At 35.4% G+C, this 21444-nt stretch overlaps 1 protein-coding gene across 3 annotated transcripts in view; it reads left to right on the forward strand.

The window, feature by feature from the left end:
• CD2AP (CD2 associated protein) overlaps positions 1-21444 on the forward strand; it is a 150760-nt gene that overhangs the window by 92473 nt on the left and 36843 nt on the right. For 2 of the 3 annotated variants that reach the window (XM_054556810.2, NM_001132276.1), the window contains 6 exon segments: positions 2660-2847; positions 5122-5200; positions 5614-5708; positions 7978-8082; positions 9460-9496; positions 10598-10660. In XM_054556810.2, coding sequence (XP_054412785.1) covers positions 2660-2847; positions 5122-5200; positions 5614-5708; positions 7978-8082; positions 9460-9496; positions 10598-10660 — 567 coding nt within the window. 3 annotated transcript variants of the gene reach the window in all.

Below are 21444 nucleotides of genomic sequence, written 5' to 3' on the forward strand. Positions count from 1 at the left end.
GGAGAGCTCTACCATTGTCCTAGGTTTCTGCCAGGAGCTAATTTCTGAACTGCATTACAAGGAAAGGGGACCTAACCACAGCAGAAGGCTATGGTTTTGTTGAGGATTGATCAAAATTCAGGGAAACAAAGGCAGTTAGAATTTTGTGTTGCTGAACACCTGAAGTGAGAGCTATATGTAGAGAGTGCACCAGAACTGTTCTTGGGTGTTGTTTTGAGGGTTTAGCTGAGCACCAGTCTGTGAATGCATACAGTGAAACCCCAGAGACTGAACATGAGCAGCTTGTGAAGAAAGAGCAATTACTAGGGGTTAATATGAGCAATTTCTGGTATGCTTATACAAGGCCAGGAATTGAGTTCTTTCTCTCTAGATTTCAGAGATTTTATTGACTACATGGGCAATTCAGTAGAGAGGTGAAGTGGGGCTAAATTAGCCTTAGAATGGAGGTTGCTCTAATCCTACCCTAAAAAAGCTTCACACTAATGTGCAAATAACTTACCTGCTTGCCAAAAAAAAAAAAAAGATTAAAAATTTGCCAGCACTTGTTAAAGTAGAACTTCTCAACCTTGTCACTGAAGATGTTTTGGGCTGGATAATTGTTTGTTTTCAGGGGCTCCGGCACATACAGGATTTTAAGAAGCATTCCTGATTTCTACGCACTAGATGTCAGTAACACTCCCCCATTGTAATAACCAAACATGTCTCCAGTTATTGCCTCATGTCTCTTGGAAGGCAGAATCCACCCTGATTGGAAATAACCGTTGTAAAGGATTACTGTAAAATTTAACATTCAACAACATCAAAATTTTAAATAAGTACTAGGTATATCAAGAAGCAGGGGCCGGGCGCAGTGACTCATGCCTGCGCCCGGATCGACTGCGATGGTGTACAAATGTTGGGTGACGAATTGTTCTGTATCTTGTTGTATTTACATGGTGCGACATTTGTCAAACATTACTGAAATGCGTATTTAAAACGGGTTCATTTTATTCATTGTAAACATTCTCTCAATGAAGTTGAATGTTAAAAATATATTACAAAACTATCTTCTCCACTTCAGTCTTCTGTGTGACTTAGGATAATATTGAAAATGGTTAGGGTAGATCACTATACTTGTTAGCATTATATTTCTTAAGTTAATAACTTGTTTTGGCAAGCCACCTGTAAAATGGTCATTTGGATAGATGCAAGAAGATATTCTCACGTTTGATTGGAGACTTTTGTGGTCTGAGCCATTACATTAAATTGTTTAAGACTGGTTTTGGGGTCATCTAGAATTCACTTCAAAAATTGACTTTGTTACTGACTACCTGTAGGTCTCTGGGAAAGTCATTAATATCCCTTTGTCCAAGTTTGTTTATTTGTAAAATGAGGAGTAATAGTGCTTAATGTTAAGAAGCTCATGTGGGCTTATAAAAATCAGATAATTCATATGCAGTGCTTAGCCAAATGCCTGGTACAGAATTAGCTCTGAGTAAATGGTAACTACTATTTTTATTGTCCCTATTGTTCTTACTGTTATTTTTCAACAGACTACCTTAGTTCAGTGAACTGTTACCACATATTTTTCCTTACCCCGTACCCACAATCTTAAATGTGTCTGGATTTTTACTCTAGAACTTTGTTTCTTACTTGGATTATAAGGCTCTTTGAGGATCTGATAAAAGCTGTACCTGTTTTATCCAGAAAAAAGTACATAAAAATAACCACACAGTTTTCCCTAGGGTTGTTCGTGGACTCATTGAGCCTATAAATAAGAACCCTTGTTACTGAGCAGGAATGTAAAAACGTTGTTACCCATATAATATTAAACTTAAAATTTTTTTATTATTATATAGTAATTGAGTTTCCATTGACTGCTTTGAAATTAGACCTGTTACCTAATCTCTGAGCTAAAATAACAGGTTATGAACTGTTGACCTTTTTAAAATAAAAATTTTTGAACATTCTCAGTTTTTATATTCAGAAACTCATGCTAACTTTGATTGGATTGAATCATATAGCTTTAAAAAATAATCTTATCTCTTTATTGTTTGTCTCACATTATATCATTGGCCAAAAGCTATAAATTGACATGCTGTGTGTTTTTTTTTTTTTTGAGACGGAGTCTTGCCCTGTTGCCCAGGCCGGAGTGCAGTGGCGTGATCTTGGCTCACTGCAAGCTCCACCTCCTGGGTTCACGCCATTCTCCTGCTTCAGCTTCCCGAGTAGCTGGGACTACAGGCGCCTGCCACAAGCCTGGCTAATTTTTTTGTATTTTTAGTAGAGACGGGGGTTTCACCATGTTAGCCAGGATGGTCTCGATCTCCTGACCTCGTGATCCGCCCGTCTCAGCCTCCCAAAGTGCTGGGATTACAGACGTGAGCCACCGCGACATGCTGTTTTTGAGGACCTCGTATGACATGATTTCCTAATTAGGATTTCTTAATTTTACTAATTAAATTTACCTAAAATTATTATCGTTTTGCACAATAAAAAAGTCTGTGTAAATTGCATAAATTGCATCTTGCTCTTCTGGATATTTCAGTACTGAATAGTTTGATTTTTTTTTATTCTACTGTGTTTTATTAGAAGGCATATAGAATGTAGACATTATGACAGGATGTCAAGCGTTTTGTGATTCTAGGTGTCATTCTTCAAAAACAAATTATTGTTTCAGAAACTGTTTTGACTGGGCCTACTTCACCTATACCTTCTCTGGGAAATGTGAGTGAAACTGCACCTGGATCAATTACACAGCCAAAGAAAATTCGAGGAATTGGATTTGGAGACATTTTTAAAGAAGGCTCTGTGAAACTTCGGACAAGAACATCCAGTAGTGAAACAGAAGAGAAGAAACCAGAAAAGGTGGTAATGATGGACTTGTTAGATTAACTCCACTCATTCTCTCATTAAGCGTTTTTTAAAATGTAAAAGTCAGTTTGTAACTCTGTTAGATTTCTTTTTTTCAGATCACTAATAATTTGGTTATGAATGAGGAGGCTGTGAGAAATTGTGTCTCCAAATTTACAATGATTGATACTCATGTTTGAATCTAACAAAATTAAAATGCTTATTTCCTGGTAAATTTAACACACTTAGTAGAAGCTTTAGGGTTTTTAGTTATCACAGTGTAAATAAAAATTAGAGGTTTTTTTGCCTTTTAAAGCTAAAATTATATATAAATTTAGTTTTATATATAATTAATATAATAAATATATATTTAATTTGAATTAGACCTAAAATGGACTGTTTTAAAATGGATTTAGAAGATATTAAATTACTTGATATTTTGGCACTACTTAAATTTCCTCTAGAGTGTCAACATTCATTAAATTTACTAAACAACTTTGGATGTGTGGAGAATTTTATTTCATTAGCATTTTGCTGGCATTGTGAAATGAAACAAAGTAAGTGAGCCATAAATTATAAGAACTAAAAAGAGGCTTTAAAATAAAACCTTAAGCTGTTAATTTGGTGGTAAAATAGCTACAGTCTGTAGAACATTTTTTCACAGTTCCTTCTGTCAGTCCTATCTCTTTAACTCTGAAGAATTTATAGTATTTCAGTATTTATTTGATTCGTGTAGCTACATCTCATTTAAAGACTGTGTTTTGGTTATTGAAATACTATTAAGTTTCCTCCTAAGATAGGTGGTTTCAACTTTTTTTATTCCTTTCCTAACTTGCTACGTATTTTCTTATGTAACAGTGAAGAGTTGGGTTCAGGAAAGATAACTTCCACTTTCTATCCTACACATTCCTAGCTCTGAGACTATCTGGCATTAGGATTGTGGGGTCAAATTGACTCTTGGTTTTAAAGGTAAAGTTTGGAATTCTCATGGTTTTTGGGGTGGTGCTCTATAGCCTTGTAACAGCTAGGAATGTTGGACAAGCAATTCTTGCATTGTGATAGAAATTAGACTAGATGATCTTGTGCCCCTTCCAACTCTAAAGCTTATGATTATATTGAATAACTTTAGTTGATTAATGATTATAATATCTTTTAATCATCCTTGATAATGTCTACTACTCAAGAGTTGTTATTAGTGGCTGTAGTCTCAGGGTTACCCTGTATAGTGGTCTGGTCAGGCTTGCTTTGATCACTGATCCAGGAATTGATAAAGTAGGGAGCACATTTGCTGTGTTTGTAGGTGCACCAGATTGGAAAATATGGTGGTTAGAGTTGGGGAAAACTAAAGTAAGTATTTTAGAAGATAAACAGAAAACACAGTGGTAGGTAGGTAAGTTAGCAGTGTGTTCAGATTTTTAAGTAATGACATCTAAGGTTAAATGTACTGTTGTTTCTGGGTAGAGAACTTAAGGAAACACTAGTGTAAGATGGTAAAGGACTTAGTCCTTTACAAATTACAATGGAAAAATGTCTAGTAGACTGTAGCTATAAGGAACATAAGATTACCTGAATCATTTACGTTCAGATAGCAATGAAGTATAAAGAATTTTTTTTTCTCCACTTTCATTTTAAGGTTTAGTTCTGGGTTAAAATATGGGCTTTGCTGTTAAATTCCTTTTACTATGGACAGATGAATTATACAAATTTGTATTATTGTATGAATAGTGCCCACTTAATGCGGATAGTTATGAGGCTACTAGTCTTATTTGCACTATTTATATAAAGTGTTTAGCCCAGGGATTTAAGTTCTCAAGTGCTGTTGTTCTTATTTATTGTATTTGTTTTATTGTAGTTTTTAGAGATAAGGTCTCACCATGTCATCCAGGCTGGAATGCAGTGGTACAATCATAGCTCACTTATAACCTTGAACTCCTGGTTTCACGCGGTTCTCCTGCCTTGGCCTCCCTAAGTGTTGGGATTCAGACATGAACCACCGGTTCCTAGCCTCTTATTTATTTTAGAGATTCTAAAATTAAATCTCATTAATATACTATGGGCATCAGAGAATATTATCTTTGAGACAAGGAATCTTTAAATTGGTAGCTCTGAGCTATGATTTAAGGAACTTTGGAGACCTTTACCTGTTTCATTGCTAAGTTTTCAGTCACATTACTATCCTAGCTATAAGTACCATTAGGGAAAGCTGGGTAACTGTAAATGGAAACTTTGTTTAACAGTATTATTTTTATTCTATCTTAAAATAATTTATGCCATTTTTTTCTGTTCTAGCCCTTAATCCTACAGTCACTGGGACCCAAAACTCAGAGTGTGGAGATAACAAAAACAGATACCGAAGGTAAAATTAAAGGTATGTTTTTGAATAAAGCTTTCATATTGGGAATAGTAGAAACATACTCAAATGTATTATGAGACTTGTTGGAAGCATTTGTTACACTGTCTTATTAGAATAGCAAATTCTATTAGATGTAAGCACCATGAGGTCAAGGATTTTGATATACTTTGTTGGTTGATGGATGTATCTCCTTGTAGTTGAATCTGTGCCTGGAATATCACAAACACTTAGTAAATATTTGAATGAATGGATTAATGAAATTATTACTTAAAATACGGTATTGACTGTAAGTATTTTTAAATTTAAAGATAGATTATTAAGTTCATCTCTAATAACTTTTAGTATACTTTACCCAAGATAGATGCTTAATAAGTGTTTGTTAATGAATCCATTTGTGTGAGCCACATTATTTACATTCTTTATTTCAGCTAAAGAATATTGTAGAACATTATTTGCCTATGAAGGTACTAATGAAGATGAACTTACTTTTAAAGAGGGGGAGATAATCCATTTGATAAGTAAGGTAAGATGTTTCTGTTTTTCAATGAATTGCTTAATTTATTTATAGAAATACTTTTCAAAAGTTACACATTCACCCTAGAATGTTCTTATATTCACCCTGGAATCTAGAAGAGCTGGGACTTTGTCTTGTTTCTAAGTTCTGAAAACTTGACACGTAATAAGTGCTCAGAACGTTCTCTTTTTGAGCTAACTTTTATTGACTATATTTGTTATAATTTATATATTGGGAATTATTGTTAACCATCATATTTGTTTTTTTTTAAGTACTTTTTTTTTTTAATTAACCTCAACTTCCCAGGTTTTTATTCTTACTTCTCTTCCACCTCATTCTATTTTTTCTCCTATTGTTTGGAGTGTTGTTTGCAATATAAACAGAAGAAGAAAAATAGAGAAACAAGCTAAATGTCCATGAGTATGGAAATGGTTCTGAAACTCTTTATACTTTGGAAAATGATGTCACCATTTTTTAAAGAATGAAGTGATTTTATAACTTGGAATAAATCCTAATGCAAAATAAAGAGAAAACCCAGTAGTACTTGTGTGTGGGCAGAATCCTATAATAACTGTAATATGGGAAAATTACAAATATTTTGTTTTTGCTATAACCCTGTAGAATAATTTTTGAAATTCTACCCCCCACCCCCAACCTTTTTTAAGTAGAGATGGAGTCTTGCTATGTTGTCCAGGCTGGTCTCGAACTCTTGAGCTCAAGCATTCCTCTCACTTTGGCCTCCCAAAGTGCTGAGATTACAGGTGTGAGCTACCACACCTGGCCCCATTGTTTTACACTGACTTTGTTAAAAGATGGCATAGTGTATATAATTTTTTTTATAAAGTAAGTTTTATTGTGTGTACTTAAAGTATAATGATGTTATAGGTTACGTAGTCATAAAAAGGTTATTATAGTGAAGCAAATTGACATCTGTCATCTCACATAGTTACCTTTTTTGTTTTAGTGGCAATAGCAGCTAAAATCATTTAGCAAGAATTTTATAAATGTATGTGAATTTTCATATTAATATAATTTGCACTTATTACACCTAATTTTTCATGCAAAGGTGGTGGGTATTTAGAAGAAACTTAGAAGGTCTTGTTAATTAAAAAAAAAAAAAATTAAAGACAAGGTTTTGCTTTGTCGCCCAGGCTGGCGTGCAGTGGTGTGATCATAGCTCACTGCAGCCTTGAGCACATGGGCACACGTGATCCTCCTGCCTCAGCCTCCCAAGTAGCTGGGACTACATTTGCATCCCATTGTGCCTGATTAATTCTTTTTTCAAAATATTTTTGTAGAGACAGGGTCTTGCTATGTTGCCCAGGCTGGTGTTGCAAACTCCTGGCGTCAAGCAGTCTTCCCACATCAGCCTCTGAAGTTGCTGGGATTACAAAGCGTGAACCACTGTGCCTGGTCAAATCTTGTTAATTTTTAAAGCAGCTGAATAATGTGATTAATTTTTAGTATATAAAGTGTTAAGAGTGTTAAGAAAGATACAGTTTAGAAATTCATATTCTCCCTCTCCACCTTCCTCTCTTTTCCACTTCCTTTCATTATATCTTTTTTTTTTTTTTTGAGATGGAGTCTCGCTGTGTCACCCAGGCTGGAGTGCAGTGGTGTGATCTTGGCTCACTGCAACCTCCGCCTCCCGAGTTCAAGCAATTCTCCTGTCTCAGCCTCCCGAGTAGCTGGGACTACAGGCGCCTGTCACGATGTTTGTATTTTTAGTAGAGACGGGGTTTCACCTTGTTGGTCAGGCTGATCTCAAACTCCTGACCTCAGGTGTTCCACCCACCTCAGCCTCCTAAAATGCTGGGATTACAGGTGTGAGCCACCACGCCCGGCCTCATTTTATCTTTCTCCTTTTTCCTCTGAGAACCTTTTAACGTTATAGATGGAATTTTAAAATTGATATAGTTTTTAAAACTAAACCGAATTTTGTAACTACTGCTAAAAGTAATACGTGGGAAATATTTTCTTTTAGAAGGACAGTGTGATCTGTTTAGTGCCAGCCAGGCACAGTGGCTCATGCCTGTAGTTCCAGCACTTTGGGAGACCAAATCAAGAGGATCATTTGAGCCCAGAAGTTTATGGTTGCGTTCCTGTGGTCCCAGCCACTTGTGAGGCTGAGTTGGGAGGATCACTTGAGCCCAGGAGGTTGAGGCTGCAGTGAGTCATGATCGCATCACTTCACTTCCTCCTGGCCAACAGAGCAACACTTTATCTTAAAAAAAAAAGATAACCTCTATTGTCTTAATTATTCTATTTTGCTTTTTAGGAGACTGGAGAAGCTGGCTGGTGGAAGGGTGAACTTAATGGTAAAGAAGGAGTATTTCCAGACAATTTTGCTGTCCAGATAAATGAACTTGATAAAGACTTTCCAGTAAGCTTTTGTTTTTCAATGATGATAATACTTGAAAGAACATTTTGCCACTATTCTTTTGCAAACAAGTTTTTTTGCATTATTATTGAATAATTTTTATGAAGGAGTTTCAGATGTAGTTATTCAGGTAGGAGTTATTTGAGTTATAGTAAAACAAAATAGTGTTTCAGTTCTGTACTTTATTCTTCCTTTGTTTCTTTCTCGACTGTACTGAAAAATAACCTTAGACTTCTTTATTTTATAATTTAAGAAGGGCTGTCTATCCTAATAACATGAATTAGTACTTTCCTGGAAGAAATTGTATTTTTATTTAATGTTGTTGAAAAGCTCTAGTTTATTTTAAGGTCTTGTGGATATTGCTTGTTATGCTGTTGGTGCATTTTTTTTGGGAGGGCAAGAGCACTCTTTGCCTCCTTACAGAATTTGTTATTTTTGTGTCACTTCTCAGAGAAAAAGCGAGGCTGAGTCATTCATCAGTGGTCTTTTGCCTTCCTACAACTTGGTCCTTTTTCCCCATGGATGAGGAATATAATAGAGTTTTTAAAATAGAGGGAAAGAGCATCAGCACAAGCACACAGCAGGATGGGCTACCATGTTAGGTTTAAGCCAGTGCAGAACTCTCCAACTCCATGGAAGCTTAGGCTGTCTGAGGCCTTTGTTTTGTTAGATTGCATTCAGTATTGATTCAGCCTTCATATGCTTTATTTTATAGTTTTACTAAAGAATACGTTTTTCTGCTTTTATTATGTTTGTACATTATGGCTTATCAATGATTCTTAATTTGTAAAAACAAAGTCCACAAACTTAGAAATGTATCTCAATATTTTAAGGTATTAAGTCTTAAAAATGAGTGAATGTTTATAAATTGAGAAAAAACACGTCTTTGCCTTTAACTGTTCCTTTGAGAGTTCCAAAGAGTTAAGAGTGAAAACTTAGTCTGTTTGTTGCTACTCTGTTTGTTGAAAACCAAAACGAAACAAACAAACAAAAAAGGTCTCTCCCTTGTTCTGCCAGTCTTCCTCTCCCCACAACCCCAGCTGCAAAAGAGGGGTAAAATGGTACTTAGGAATCTTAACCTACGGGAGGCAGAGCAGAACATTTTTGCTCATTAAGATTTTAAAGGTTTACTCAATCCACTGAAATATGGATTGAAATATTTGACTGAATTTTGATCAATGAGGCTATTTTTTCTAATGAAATAATTTGTTGTCATTGACTTTTTAGGTAGTTTTTATGATCTTAGCATTTTATATTTTGGCAAGGATGGAATGAAGAGGAGAGACATTTGTATAATTTAGATTATTACTAATTAGAGTTTATTTTAACTATATTTGATATGAAACTGGTCAGCCGTTTCCACCATTATTATTTTAACAGAAACCAAAGAAACCACCACCTCCTGCTAAGGCTCCAGGTATGTAAGAAGCATATTATTCAGTTTGCTCTTTTCCATTTTTTAAAATTCTAAAATAGTAAAATTGGATCTAACGCAAACTATTAATTTTTATCAAGTATGATATCTGTAAACATTTTTAGAAATATGTGAAAATTGAGTGTTCACAAGCATTAGTATGTCATTTTTTTTAAGTACAAATGGTATAAAATAGGGATCTTGAAAATGTAGATACTTTATATGTAATTTTGAGTTAATAAAATTAATCAAATTTAAACTGTTTTAGAAAACTTAATATATTGACCTGGCCAACTAGTTATTCTACCTTTTCAAATGAAATCCATTTGTTAATGTCTCAAATAATAATTTATGTACTCTTCTTTCAGGGAATATGCTGAAGGTTAAACAAAGTAGATGATTTTAAACAGATGAATAAATTATGGTATACCTAGAAGTGTCTTCAAGAGTTAAAGTTTTGTAATCTGGCTCTTTGCTTCCATAATTTTCAAATAATTGATCTTTACAAGTGTAATAAAAATTTCTGTTTCCTGAAAGATTTGCTGTTTTTTAGAATAATCCAAGTCTTTTTCTCGCCCTTGGTTTTAGCTTTATATTCGTTGGCCTAATCCTAGAGCAAAGAAAGCATAAGTTAAAAGTAATTTTTATAGAAGTTGGTGTTGAAAGCTTTTTATATAGCTTTACTCTTCAGTGTGGTAGCCACTAACCATGTGTGGCTTTTAAAATTAAGATTAAATAAAATTTAAAAATTCAGTTAGTTTCTCAGTCATAGGAGTGCCATTTCAAGTGCTCAGTAGTCACATGTTGGATACTGAAAAAATAGAATGTTTTCATCACCACAGCTCTTCTGTACTGCAGTATGGTAGAGGATATGATCTCTAACACCTAAATTTGACAAAGAAGGAACTGAGACCACAGAGTAGGGTAATAGTGGCAGGTCCAGGATTAGAAATGGAGCCTGGTAATTCTGGTACATTGTTCTTTCTATTAAACCATGGTTTCATCTGATGTTATTTTTCAATGCATCTTTACTTTTTAGAAGTGTAATTGTCTCTGTGCTTTAAAACTATCTTCTTAAAAAAGTATTAATGTTTTTTCCCATAGCTCCAAAGCCTGAACTGTTAGCTGCAGAGAAGAAGTATTTTTCTTTAAAGCCTGAAGAAAAGGGTGAGGCTAATTTTCAACTTTCAAAAAAGCAATTATTTCTTTTATTGTCATTTTAAAGAGAACTATTTCTCCACACTGAGTCATTTACACTGATTTTTAACAGGTATTCAGTATGTATTTAACAATGCTTGGAGTTTTCTGGGAGGGAGTAGTTCATTTCTCAAACAGATAACAATTTACATTCATTAAAAAATTAAACTATTACTTTAGTAGGATGTTGTCTTTATTCAGTTATTTCACAGACTGTATAAGAAAACTAAGCATTAAATAACTATGCTTTTATTATTTTTATAGTGTTTCAGTTTTTAAAAAATTCCTTGGAATGTTGAAGACCCAGTTCCTACTTAAGCATGAAAATAATCAATTACATATTATTTAATCTCACTGCATGTGTTTGTCATAATGTAAACCTGCAAAGTTATTCCAGGGTACCATATGTATTTTGCTAAAAACCTTATTGGTTTGTTGTGAATTTGGAGAAAATAAGTCCTTCTCATTGTACATAAAGATATGCAATGATTGTCACTAGTAGATTAGTTTATATACATCAAGAAACTTGAGTACTATTTTAGAAAGCTTTTTGTTTCTTCTCCCAGTGTTGTAGTCTAATCTGTCCTTGTTTCTTGCCTAAAGTATTGTATCCTCTTACTTGATTTCTCTCACTTTAGCTGCTTTTCTGGCTCATACTTCATGTTGTTGCCAGGATCATGGTTTTTTTTTTTTTTTTCTGAGACAGAGTCTCGCTCTCTGGCCCAGGCTGGAGTGCAGTGGCGCGATCTCGGCTCACTGCAAGCTCCGCCTCCCGGGTTCATGCCATTCTCCTGCCTCAGCCTCCTGAGTAGCTGGGACTACAGGCACCCGCCACCACGCCCGGCTAATTTTTTGTATTTTTTAGTAGAGACAGGGTTTCACCATGTTAGCCAGGATGGTCTCGATTTGCTGACTTCGCGATCCGCCCACCTCTGCCTTCCAAAGTGCTGGGATTACAGGCCTGAGGCTCCACGCCTGGCCCAGTATCATTTTTTTAAAGAGACTGTTTTTTAGAGCAGTTTTAGGTTCACAGCAAAATTGAGCCAAAAGTAGAGTTCCTGTGTATTCCCTTTCTTCACACAGGCACAATTTTTCCCACTGTTAACATTCTGTACCAGAGTGGTATATTTGTTAAAATCAGTGAGCCTCCCTACATTGACACTTCTTTATCACTCAAAGTCCATAGTTTTCTTTAGTGTTCACTCCTAGTGTTGTAACTATTATGGATTTTGAAAAATGTGTAATGTCCTGTATCCACCATTGTAGTATCATACAGAATAGCATTACTACTCTAAAAACCTTCTTTACTCTACCTATTCATCTGTCCTTCCCTTCAACCCTTGGCAACCATTAATTTTTTTAATGACTCCATAGTTTTGCCTTTTCCAGAGTGTCATATAGTTGGAATCATACAGCATGTAGCCTTTTCAAATTGGCGTCTTTCACTTAATTGTATGCCTTTAAAATTTCTCCGTATGTTTTCATGACTTGGGAGGCATTTGTTGTTAGCATCAAATAATATTTCAATGTCTTTATATTCCACAGTTTATTAATCCACTCACTTACTGAGGGACATCTTGATTGCTTCTAAGTTTTGGCAATTATAAGGGGAGCTGCTATCAATGTGTGTAGGTCTTTGTGTGGACATATTTTCTGTTCATTTGGGTAAATACCAAAGAGAGGGATTACCTGATAATATGCAAGAGTATATTGAGTGTTGTAGGCGCAGCTGCCAAACTTCTTCCAGTGTGGCTGAACCATTCTGTATTCCCCCTAGTAATCAGTGAGAATTTCTGTTCTACATTCTAGCCAGCATTTGGTATTTTCAGTGTTTTGGATTTTGGCCTTTCTAATAGGTGTGTAGTGGTATTTTACTTTTGTTTTCTGTTGCAATTCCATAATGATACATGATGTTGAATATCTTCTCATATGCTTAATTGTCATTTGTATATCTTTGGTAAAGTGTTCTGGTCTTTTGTTCATTTTTTTCTTCAGGTTTTTTTTCCTTCAGTTTCTTTCTTTGTATATTTTGGATAGCAGTCCTTTATTAGATGTCTTTTGCAAATATTTTCTCCCAGTCTGGCTTGTTTTCTTCACAGAGCAGAAGTTTTAAATTTGATTGAAGCTTATCACTTACTTCTTTTATGGATCATGGCTTTGATGTTGTATCTAAAAAGTCATTGCCATACCCAAGGTCATCTGGATTTTCTCCTGTGTAATCTTCTAGGAATTTTATAGTTTTGTGTTTTACATTTAGGTTTGTGATTCATTTTGAGTTAATTTTTGTGAAAGTTGTAAGGTCATTGTCTAGATCATTTTTTTTTTTTTTGGCATGTGAATGTCTAGTTGATCCAACACTGTTTGTTAAAAAGACTTTCAGTTTTCAGATAAAAATCAGAAGTTCTAATTCAAGGCCCTCCGGTAACTAACTGACCCCCCAGGTTACATTTTTGATATCGTCTTCCACCCTTTTTGTTTACTAAATGTAGCACTCACTCTCTAGTCCCTAAATATATGTCATGTACTTTCCTAGCTTTATCTTTCTTTTTACTTTCAAAATGGAAGTTTTTTATATTCTTTTTTTATACTTAAGAATTTTAAAAATATGCTGCACAATTTATGCTTAATAAAAATATTAGTCTCAGATTAATTCTTTGTGAACTAGTTAGGTAGGAGTCTTAGATCAGTTTTTAGTACTTGTTTATAATGTCTGTCCTACCTGAAAAACTCAGCTTACCAAGATATGTAGAACCACATGTAAGAGGTATATTGCTGGCTTTATTATCTATTTTTTTACTATTAAAAAAAATCATGTCACCAGTTAGGCAGGAGTTTTGTTAAAATTCAGGAAGTGACTTCCCCTTTTCCCTAAAATCAGTCAGTTGTTCTTATAAATAAATTGGAGGCCAGGCACGGTGTCTCACGCCTGTAACCCCAGCACTTTGGGAGGCCGAGGTGGGCGGATCATAAGGTCAGGAGATTGAGACCATCCTGGCTAATACGGTAAAACCCCATCTCTACTAAAAATACAAAAAAAAAAAAAAACCAAAACTAGCTGGGCGTAGCGGCGGGCGCCTGTAGTCCCAGCTACTCGGGAGGCTGAGGCAGGAGAATGGCGTGAACTCGGGAGGCGGAGCTTGCAGTGAGCCGATATTGCGCCACTGCACTCTAGCGTGGGCGACAGAGCAAGACTCCGTCTCAAAAAAAAAAAAAAAAAAAAACGAAGATGATGCATTTTTATCACGTTTATCTATGCAAAGTCCTGCCCATGGTGGAATGAAAGGGATCGAATTTACACTCCTGAGTTAAACAACTAGAAAATTGGACAAAATGTATGAAACAGTGGCCTTCACATATTGGACATCAGACAGTATAAGTCACTGTGACACTGAAGTGAGACCTATAATTACCACAGCTTATTGTCTAGAAGCAGTTTACAGGCAGCAGAAAGGAGGAAGCCAAACAGACCTCAATGTTCTACAGAGTTGAGGATGCAGAGGTAGGTATTTAGGAAGGCCTGGGCAGCTACAATTTGTGGGGCAGAGTGCCAGAGTGGTGGGAACTGCACAGAGAGTACTCAGATCTGTAGACAGCTTACTGTGAGGCTTTGCCTGAATATTGATCTACACATGCATGAAAAGAAATTTCCATAATGGAGAAATAACCATTGGAAAGCAATAGGTGAAGCACTCTTTGTAACTCACAAATAGTTCATTTTTCCATGAGCCAGAGTAGAAAGATCTCATAATATATAGCACATTGGATAGAGTTCATAAAAGAGTGTATCACCTTAGACTAAAGGCTTCTCTGCCTCTATCTTGGAAATACGGCCAACAAATTCCAGAATAAAATTTGGTACAACTTAAAAGCATATAATGAAATTTTGTATTCAAGAGAGTAAAAATCACGGCGTCCATTGTCTGATTAAAGATTGCCAGGCATGGAAAGAGCAAGAAAATAGCAATACACAACCAGGGAAGAAAAATCAGTCAGCAGAAAAGAGTAAGAAATGACAGAGATGGTGGAGATAGAAGGCAAGTACATTAAAACAGCTATGATAAACATTTCCCATGTGTTTAAAAAGGTAGAAGAAAATGTGAACATTACAGTGCAAAAACTGGAAAATATAAGAAAGACCCAAATTGAACTTTTAGAAAAGAAGAATACAGTATCTGAAATGAGAAACACTGAATGGAATGTCCAGTAGATTGGAAACTGCAGAAAAAGATGTTAGTAAACTTGAAGACATAGCAATAGAACCATTAAAAATGTATAGAAAAAAAGTGAACAGAATATTGGTTACCTGAGTGACAATATCAAGTGGTTTTACTTACCTGTAATTGGGGTACCTAATGGAAAGGTGAGAGAATGGGGACATGAAAAAATTTAAAGAAATAATGGCTGAAAATTTTAATTTGATGCAAATTTATGACAAAAAGCTTAAAGCCAGGAAGAAAATAACTGTCAACCTATAGTTTTCTACCTAACAAAAATACCTTTTGGAAATGGGGCAAAATTAAAACCTTTTGAGACAGAGAACTTATTGCCAGTAGAACTGTATTACAGAAAATGTTAAAAAATTATTTTTGCTAGAAGGAAAACGATACTAGATTGGCAGTTGGTATTACTCAAAGCAGTGAAGAATGCCAGAAGTAGTAAATATGTGAATAAATATAAAAGACATTTTCCCTCCATTTAAAAATCTCACAAGAACTGTTCACTGGAATGACTTGAAAACTTAATATGAAGTGTTGGTTTTGGAGTTTTAGGGTAGATAAGAGACTTTTTTTGTATATAGGTTAAACAAGACAAGGCATAACAAAGGAAATGATTCTAAGTATTTTCAGAATGTTCTCATACACCTGATATGCCTTTAATAGATCAGCTACCATGAATAAGAAAAATGTCAGTGTTTTGCCAGCGACCTTTGGACACATGCATTCAGAGAGGGCCAGTTGAATATTAAATATTGTTAAATTATTTTTTACTAAGTAACAGTAAACATAAATCAAAGTTCTACCCTTGTTCCCATAGTTGAGAGAGGGAGCATTTTCAAACCATGGCTAGGACCAATTTGAAGCATCTTAAGCCTTCCACCAAGGAAATAAAGTATTTTTCATTTGTATTTGTGTTCATGGTTTTTATCTCATGATCTTAGGTTTCATGGAAGGTATCCTTCGAAAAGCTCTTTTCTGTCAGAGATGCGGGGTGCAGAAAAGAGCTACTTAGAAACCATGAAACTGATCACCCCTCTATTTCGGACTCTTAAGTGATTCCCCATTATTTCATGGGATATTTTCCCAAATGTTTAGATAGGTGATTAAACTCTCACTTTCTACTTTCTGTCCCAAGCCACCACGTGGATTTTCTCAAACCTGCTTAGCAGTTCTCCCCTCTGTTGTTTTCATTTTCCCAGAAGTACCTAAAATCCTGGCAAGCTGTGTCCCAGAATGGTAATAATATTACCACTTTGAAGCACAAGTTATCCTGCTTTTTGAGATGTCCTTTTTTGTATTTATCTTTCAGTAAGATACTCATCATGTCATTGGTATGAAATTCATGATACAAAGGGAGGAACTCATAATTATTTTGGAATGCAGGTAGGGAGGCATATAAATGTGTAGAAGATAATGTAACAAAGGTGCTGTTTCTTATAAAATCACTTAATGGTAACTTTTATCTATATGTCCTCCTCACTTCTCTACACACATATACAGTCATACCCACAGAAAGAGTATAAAATGGTGCTGAAGGCCAGTCTGGTTCTATACTTTCACTGGTAGAAGCAGTGAATCTGCTCACTTTTGCTTTAGGAGCATTTCCTTCTGAATTCTATTATTGTAGGCTCATGGCTTCAGCCACCATTTGTATACTTCTGATTCCCAGTCAGTGGTTGGATTTATTTACATTTATTGCTTTCTGTGTGTTTGCAGTTCCATCTGTTTGTATTTCATACTTTCTGTCTAAAATACATACTTTTTTAGGGGACATCCTTCTTTCTCTGGAATTGTACTTCTCTCAGAATCTTTCATGGCCAGGTTTTTCTCATCTTTTAGGTTCCAGCTTAAAATTTTGCTTCCTTGACAGTATTTTCCTTACCTACATTATTTAAAAGTAGGTATTTCTCATTATTGTCTGTTACATATTGGTTTAGATGTTTGTTTTGGGATATTCTTTACCCTGCACTTGGTTAAACTCCATGAGGGAAAAGGTGTGTGTATAGATACCTGTACCTTACTTGCCATTGGTTCTCTAACGCGTTACACAATAGGTGTATAATACATAGGGAATACTTAATGCAGTACTTATTATGTAATATGAAGGATTCTTTAAAATCTGAAGGGTTCCAGATTATGACATGCTTACATTTGTTTTTCTGAAACTTCCTTCTAGTGGTGTTTAGCTAGATAATGGTGGTGTGGATAGTGGAAGGTGGTATGGGTAAAAGGAAGCTGAAGTGTTTCAAGAGCAAAGAACAGAAAATCCTTATTGAAACTGACTTAAACAATAGGGAAAACAATCTCACATAATTGAAAGTCTAGAAGTAGGAGTCATATGACCTGCCACTCAGTGATTCTGTTATGGACCTGAATTATATCTTTCCATTCTGCCATCCTCAGTGTACACTTTATCTTCAGACTGTCTCCTCTTGTGATCACAAGAATGCTGAGAGTGGCAATCAGGGCGACATGATTTCTTGTCCGTTTGACAGGAAAGAGAGGAAAACCTCTCCCTAACCATAGAATGTAAGTCCTTTCAGTTTCTTCGACCAGTTTTGGGCACATTTACCTCTAGACCAATGAGACTTGTAAGAATACTATTTACTGATTGTCTCAGTGTAATCATATGAAAGTAGGATTGATTTGGGAGGACTCAACTGCATTGTCTGCTGAAGACTTTGAGATATATTTAGGATCTATCATAAGGAATGCAATTTAGGTTCTGCTTTGACATCTTGTTGACTAATGAGATACTAATGATTATGACGATGGGGAAATGAGATAGGAAGTATGGAATAGAGACAGTTTCTGGAGGAAACCATGTGAATTCAGCTTTTGACATGGGATTTGATACGAAATATTGGCTGAACTTTTGCTAAGAGTTTGTATTAAGTGTTTAGTTGGAAGGTGCTATTCTGGAAGTTAGGTATTAAGTTTACAGATATGGGTAAGATTGTCCAATAAGATTGCTTAGCGTAAGAATGCGAAGAGAGCTTTCTTAGAATATATACATTTAAGAAGTTGTTTGATGACCAGGAACTCTTGAATATTCACACACACACACACACACACACACACACACACACACACACACACAAATATATATACACACACATATATATACACAAATATACACACATATATACACACACGAATATATATATACACATATATATACACAAATATATATATACACATGTATATACACACGTATATGTATATATTTGTCAGAGTCATCTGCTAGGAGTAGGAGAGCTACAAATAAAATGAAGAATCATAAGATCAAGATAGAGGGGAAGAGGAGAGCCCAGTAAAGTCTGGCATTGGGGCTCATATTTCCTCTTGGAGCATTTGCCAATCTTGAAAGTGGTAGCTTAGCCTATGAAAAGAACTTTCGATAGACTTTTGGGTTCAAGGAGACAAAAATTAGAGTTCAAAGCTCATGAAAGAGGAGGTATCCTAGTGAACTAGGTTTTGATTTAGTTCCTAAAGGGATTTACTGTAGGAGGAAGTATGAAATGGAAATAGACCTAACTCTGAGGAACACTGAAGTTCAACTTCTAATAATCTCAATTCTTGATGGGAGGAAGGTGACCTGGGATTTTTACTATCCCTACCTTAGCTTACTGAAAGAATAAAAGTAAACCGTCATTCTCTAGAGAAGAAGACATCATCTAGAGTTTTAAATTATCTCTATGTTTTCCTATAAATCTTTTGTGTCTTGTACTCATTCAGAGATAATTAGGCATACCTATAGATATGGCACATGGCTAGAAACCAAGAACAACAGACAATGGAACCTGGCCTTTAGGGGATCTAGATATTAGAGATACTAGATATAAGCTTTAAAGTAACTATGCTTAGTAAATGTTAGAAGTAATAAAAGATGGGGTTGATAATTTTGACAGAACTAGAACCTTATAAATATATATGAATGTGAGTCAATCTAAGCTTAAATGAATTCGTTTACATATATAAGTATATGTAAATATATACACACAAATGTCAATATATGTGTGTATATTTTTAAAAGAAAATAACTGAAACATAAGGAGACAAAAAAGATAGAAAATATGGAAAAGACCTTAAGAGACATAAAGAATATGGTTGACTCTTGAACAACATGAGTTTGAACTATATGGGGTCCATGTATACATAGATTTTTTTCAGTCTAATGGGGAATAAAAATACAGTATTTGTGAGAATACAAAACCGCATATGAGGAGAGCCAACTTTTGTGCAGGCAAGTTCCACAGTGCTCACCATTGGATTTGAGTATGTGTGCTTTTGGTATACGTGAGGATCTTAGCACCAATCCTCTGTATATACAGGGGGATGACTGTACAGTGAGAAGGTCTTATGTACATGTAATTGGAGGACCAGATAGGAGGGAGAAAAAAATGGAGCAGAAACTGTATTTGAAGATACAATGGTTTTCAATTTTCTAAAAGTGGTTAAAAGCATCAGGCCACAAAACCAAGAATACTGTGGAATCCAACCTGGATATATGCAAAGAAAACATTGAGGCAAGGAATTGAAGAAGACACACAAAAAAATGGAAAAATATTCCATGTTTAAGGATTGGAAGAATCAATATTGTTAAAACTTCCATACTACCCAAAGCAATCTGCACATTCAGTGCAATTTATAACAAAATTTATAAATTTATAACAAAGTTGCCATTGGAAACAGCACAAATGTTCATCAGCAAAAGAATGGGTAAAGGAGTTGAGGTATATTCATATACCATGTTACCACGTAGCAACAAATAAATGAACTAGAGCTACACACAGCAAAATGAATCTTAGGATTTCATTGACATAAAGTTAAAAATATTCATAAATAATCTATGGTGTTAGAAGACAGCTTGGGTGGGAGCAGGTGGGGTAGTGATTGGGAAGAAGGATAAGGGTAACTTCAGAGATGTGGATCATGTTCAGTTCTTGGCCTATGTGGTGGTTACTCTATGTAAAGTTTGAGAACAGTAATAGTTTCTCAAACTTTATACTTACCGTTTCTGAAAATGTTATGCTGCAGTTTAAACCTCAGTGAGATAAATATGAATAAATATATTTTGTCCTAAAATTTTCTAAAAAGGAAAGTAGGTTCAATTAAGAATAGACTCACTACTTTTTAGGTAGTACATTTTTTCTCTAAGGCATCTCCAGGTGATCACAAAGAATAGAATATTAGATTTTTTAAATTAGAATTTATGCACTTGGAATCACTCCTGCCTTGGTGCCCATATTATCACTTATTTTTGCATTTCAATTAATGCAGTAGGACATTGACCCTCATCTGAATTAATAAATGGGTTAACTTATTACGTACAGTGTTGGTAATGTATTGCTATATTCTGAAGCAAATAAAAGGACATATTTTGGTTATTTTGCTAGCATACATTTTAGACATTTTTGTTAAAAAAAATTGTACACTGGAGATAACTCTTTTCTGTATTTCATTTTCTTTCTTGGAGACAGGGTCTCACTCTGTTGCCCAGGCTAGAGTGCAGTGATGTCATAGCCCACTGCAGCCTCAAACTCCTAGGCTCAGGTGATTCTCTCACCTCGGCCTCCAGAGTAGCTGGGACTAAAGGTACATGTCACCATAACTGGCTAATTTATTTATTTTTTTCTTTTATAGATATGGGGGTATTGATTTGTTGCCCAGGCTTGTCATGAACTCCTGGCTTCAAGCGATGCCCCCATCTCAGCCTCCCAAAGTGTTTGGGTTAAAGGCATGAGCCACTGCACCCAGCCTGTGTCTTAAATTATCATAATATCTGTACTTTATGTAATTCTTCCTTGGTCATTCAGGCAGCTAACATAGAACTTTTTTTTTCCCCCTTAAATCTACATTTTCTCTTGGATTTGGCAAATTTTTAGCTGAACTAACATTCTAGTACTCACAGCTGGATGTTCTCAGAAGAATGAAGTTGGAGCCCTACCCCACACTGTAAGCAAAAAGTAACTGAAAATGGATCATTGACCTTAAATATAAGAGTTAAAACTCTTAGATGAAAACAAGAGTAAATCTTCATGGCCTTGGATTTGGCAATAGGTTTTCAGATACGTGTGATATTGTGATATAATAAGGAATGCATATTTAATATTTGTCCCTGGTTCCTGGCACCATAGCTCCTAAAACCCTTGAAATTTCCTGAGTGATAAAGATGAGAGGAACATCTTTTGTTATTTATAACAAGCATCTTTCAACCACGTCTGAGTTTATATTAATGAGGAGGCTTTTGTAAAGTCCCTAAGGATGGGGAGGGGCCTTGTTGCCAGGGGAACCAACCAAATGTTTAGCTTTCATTAAAAACCCTAAACAACAGAGTTTAGAGAGCTCGTGGGTTGGTGAACACATTGAGGGGATGGGAAGGTGGTACACCTGGAGAAGTTATGGAAACGCTGCATGTCTTCCTGCATACCTTGCCTTTTGCATGTGTTCCATTTGGCTGTTCTGAGCTGTATGCTTTATAATAAACTGTTAACAGTGAGTAAAGTGCCTTCCTGAGTTCTGTGAGCTCTTCTA

The sequence above is a fragment of the Pongo abelii genome, chromosome 5 (assembly GCF_028885655.2).
Source record: "Pongo abelii isolate AG06213 chromosome 5, NHGRI_mPonAbe1-v2.0_pri, whole genome shotgun sequence".
Lineage (NCBI taxonomy): Eukaryota > Metazoa > Chordata > Mammalia > Primates > Hominidae > Pongo > Pongo abelii.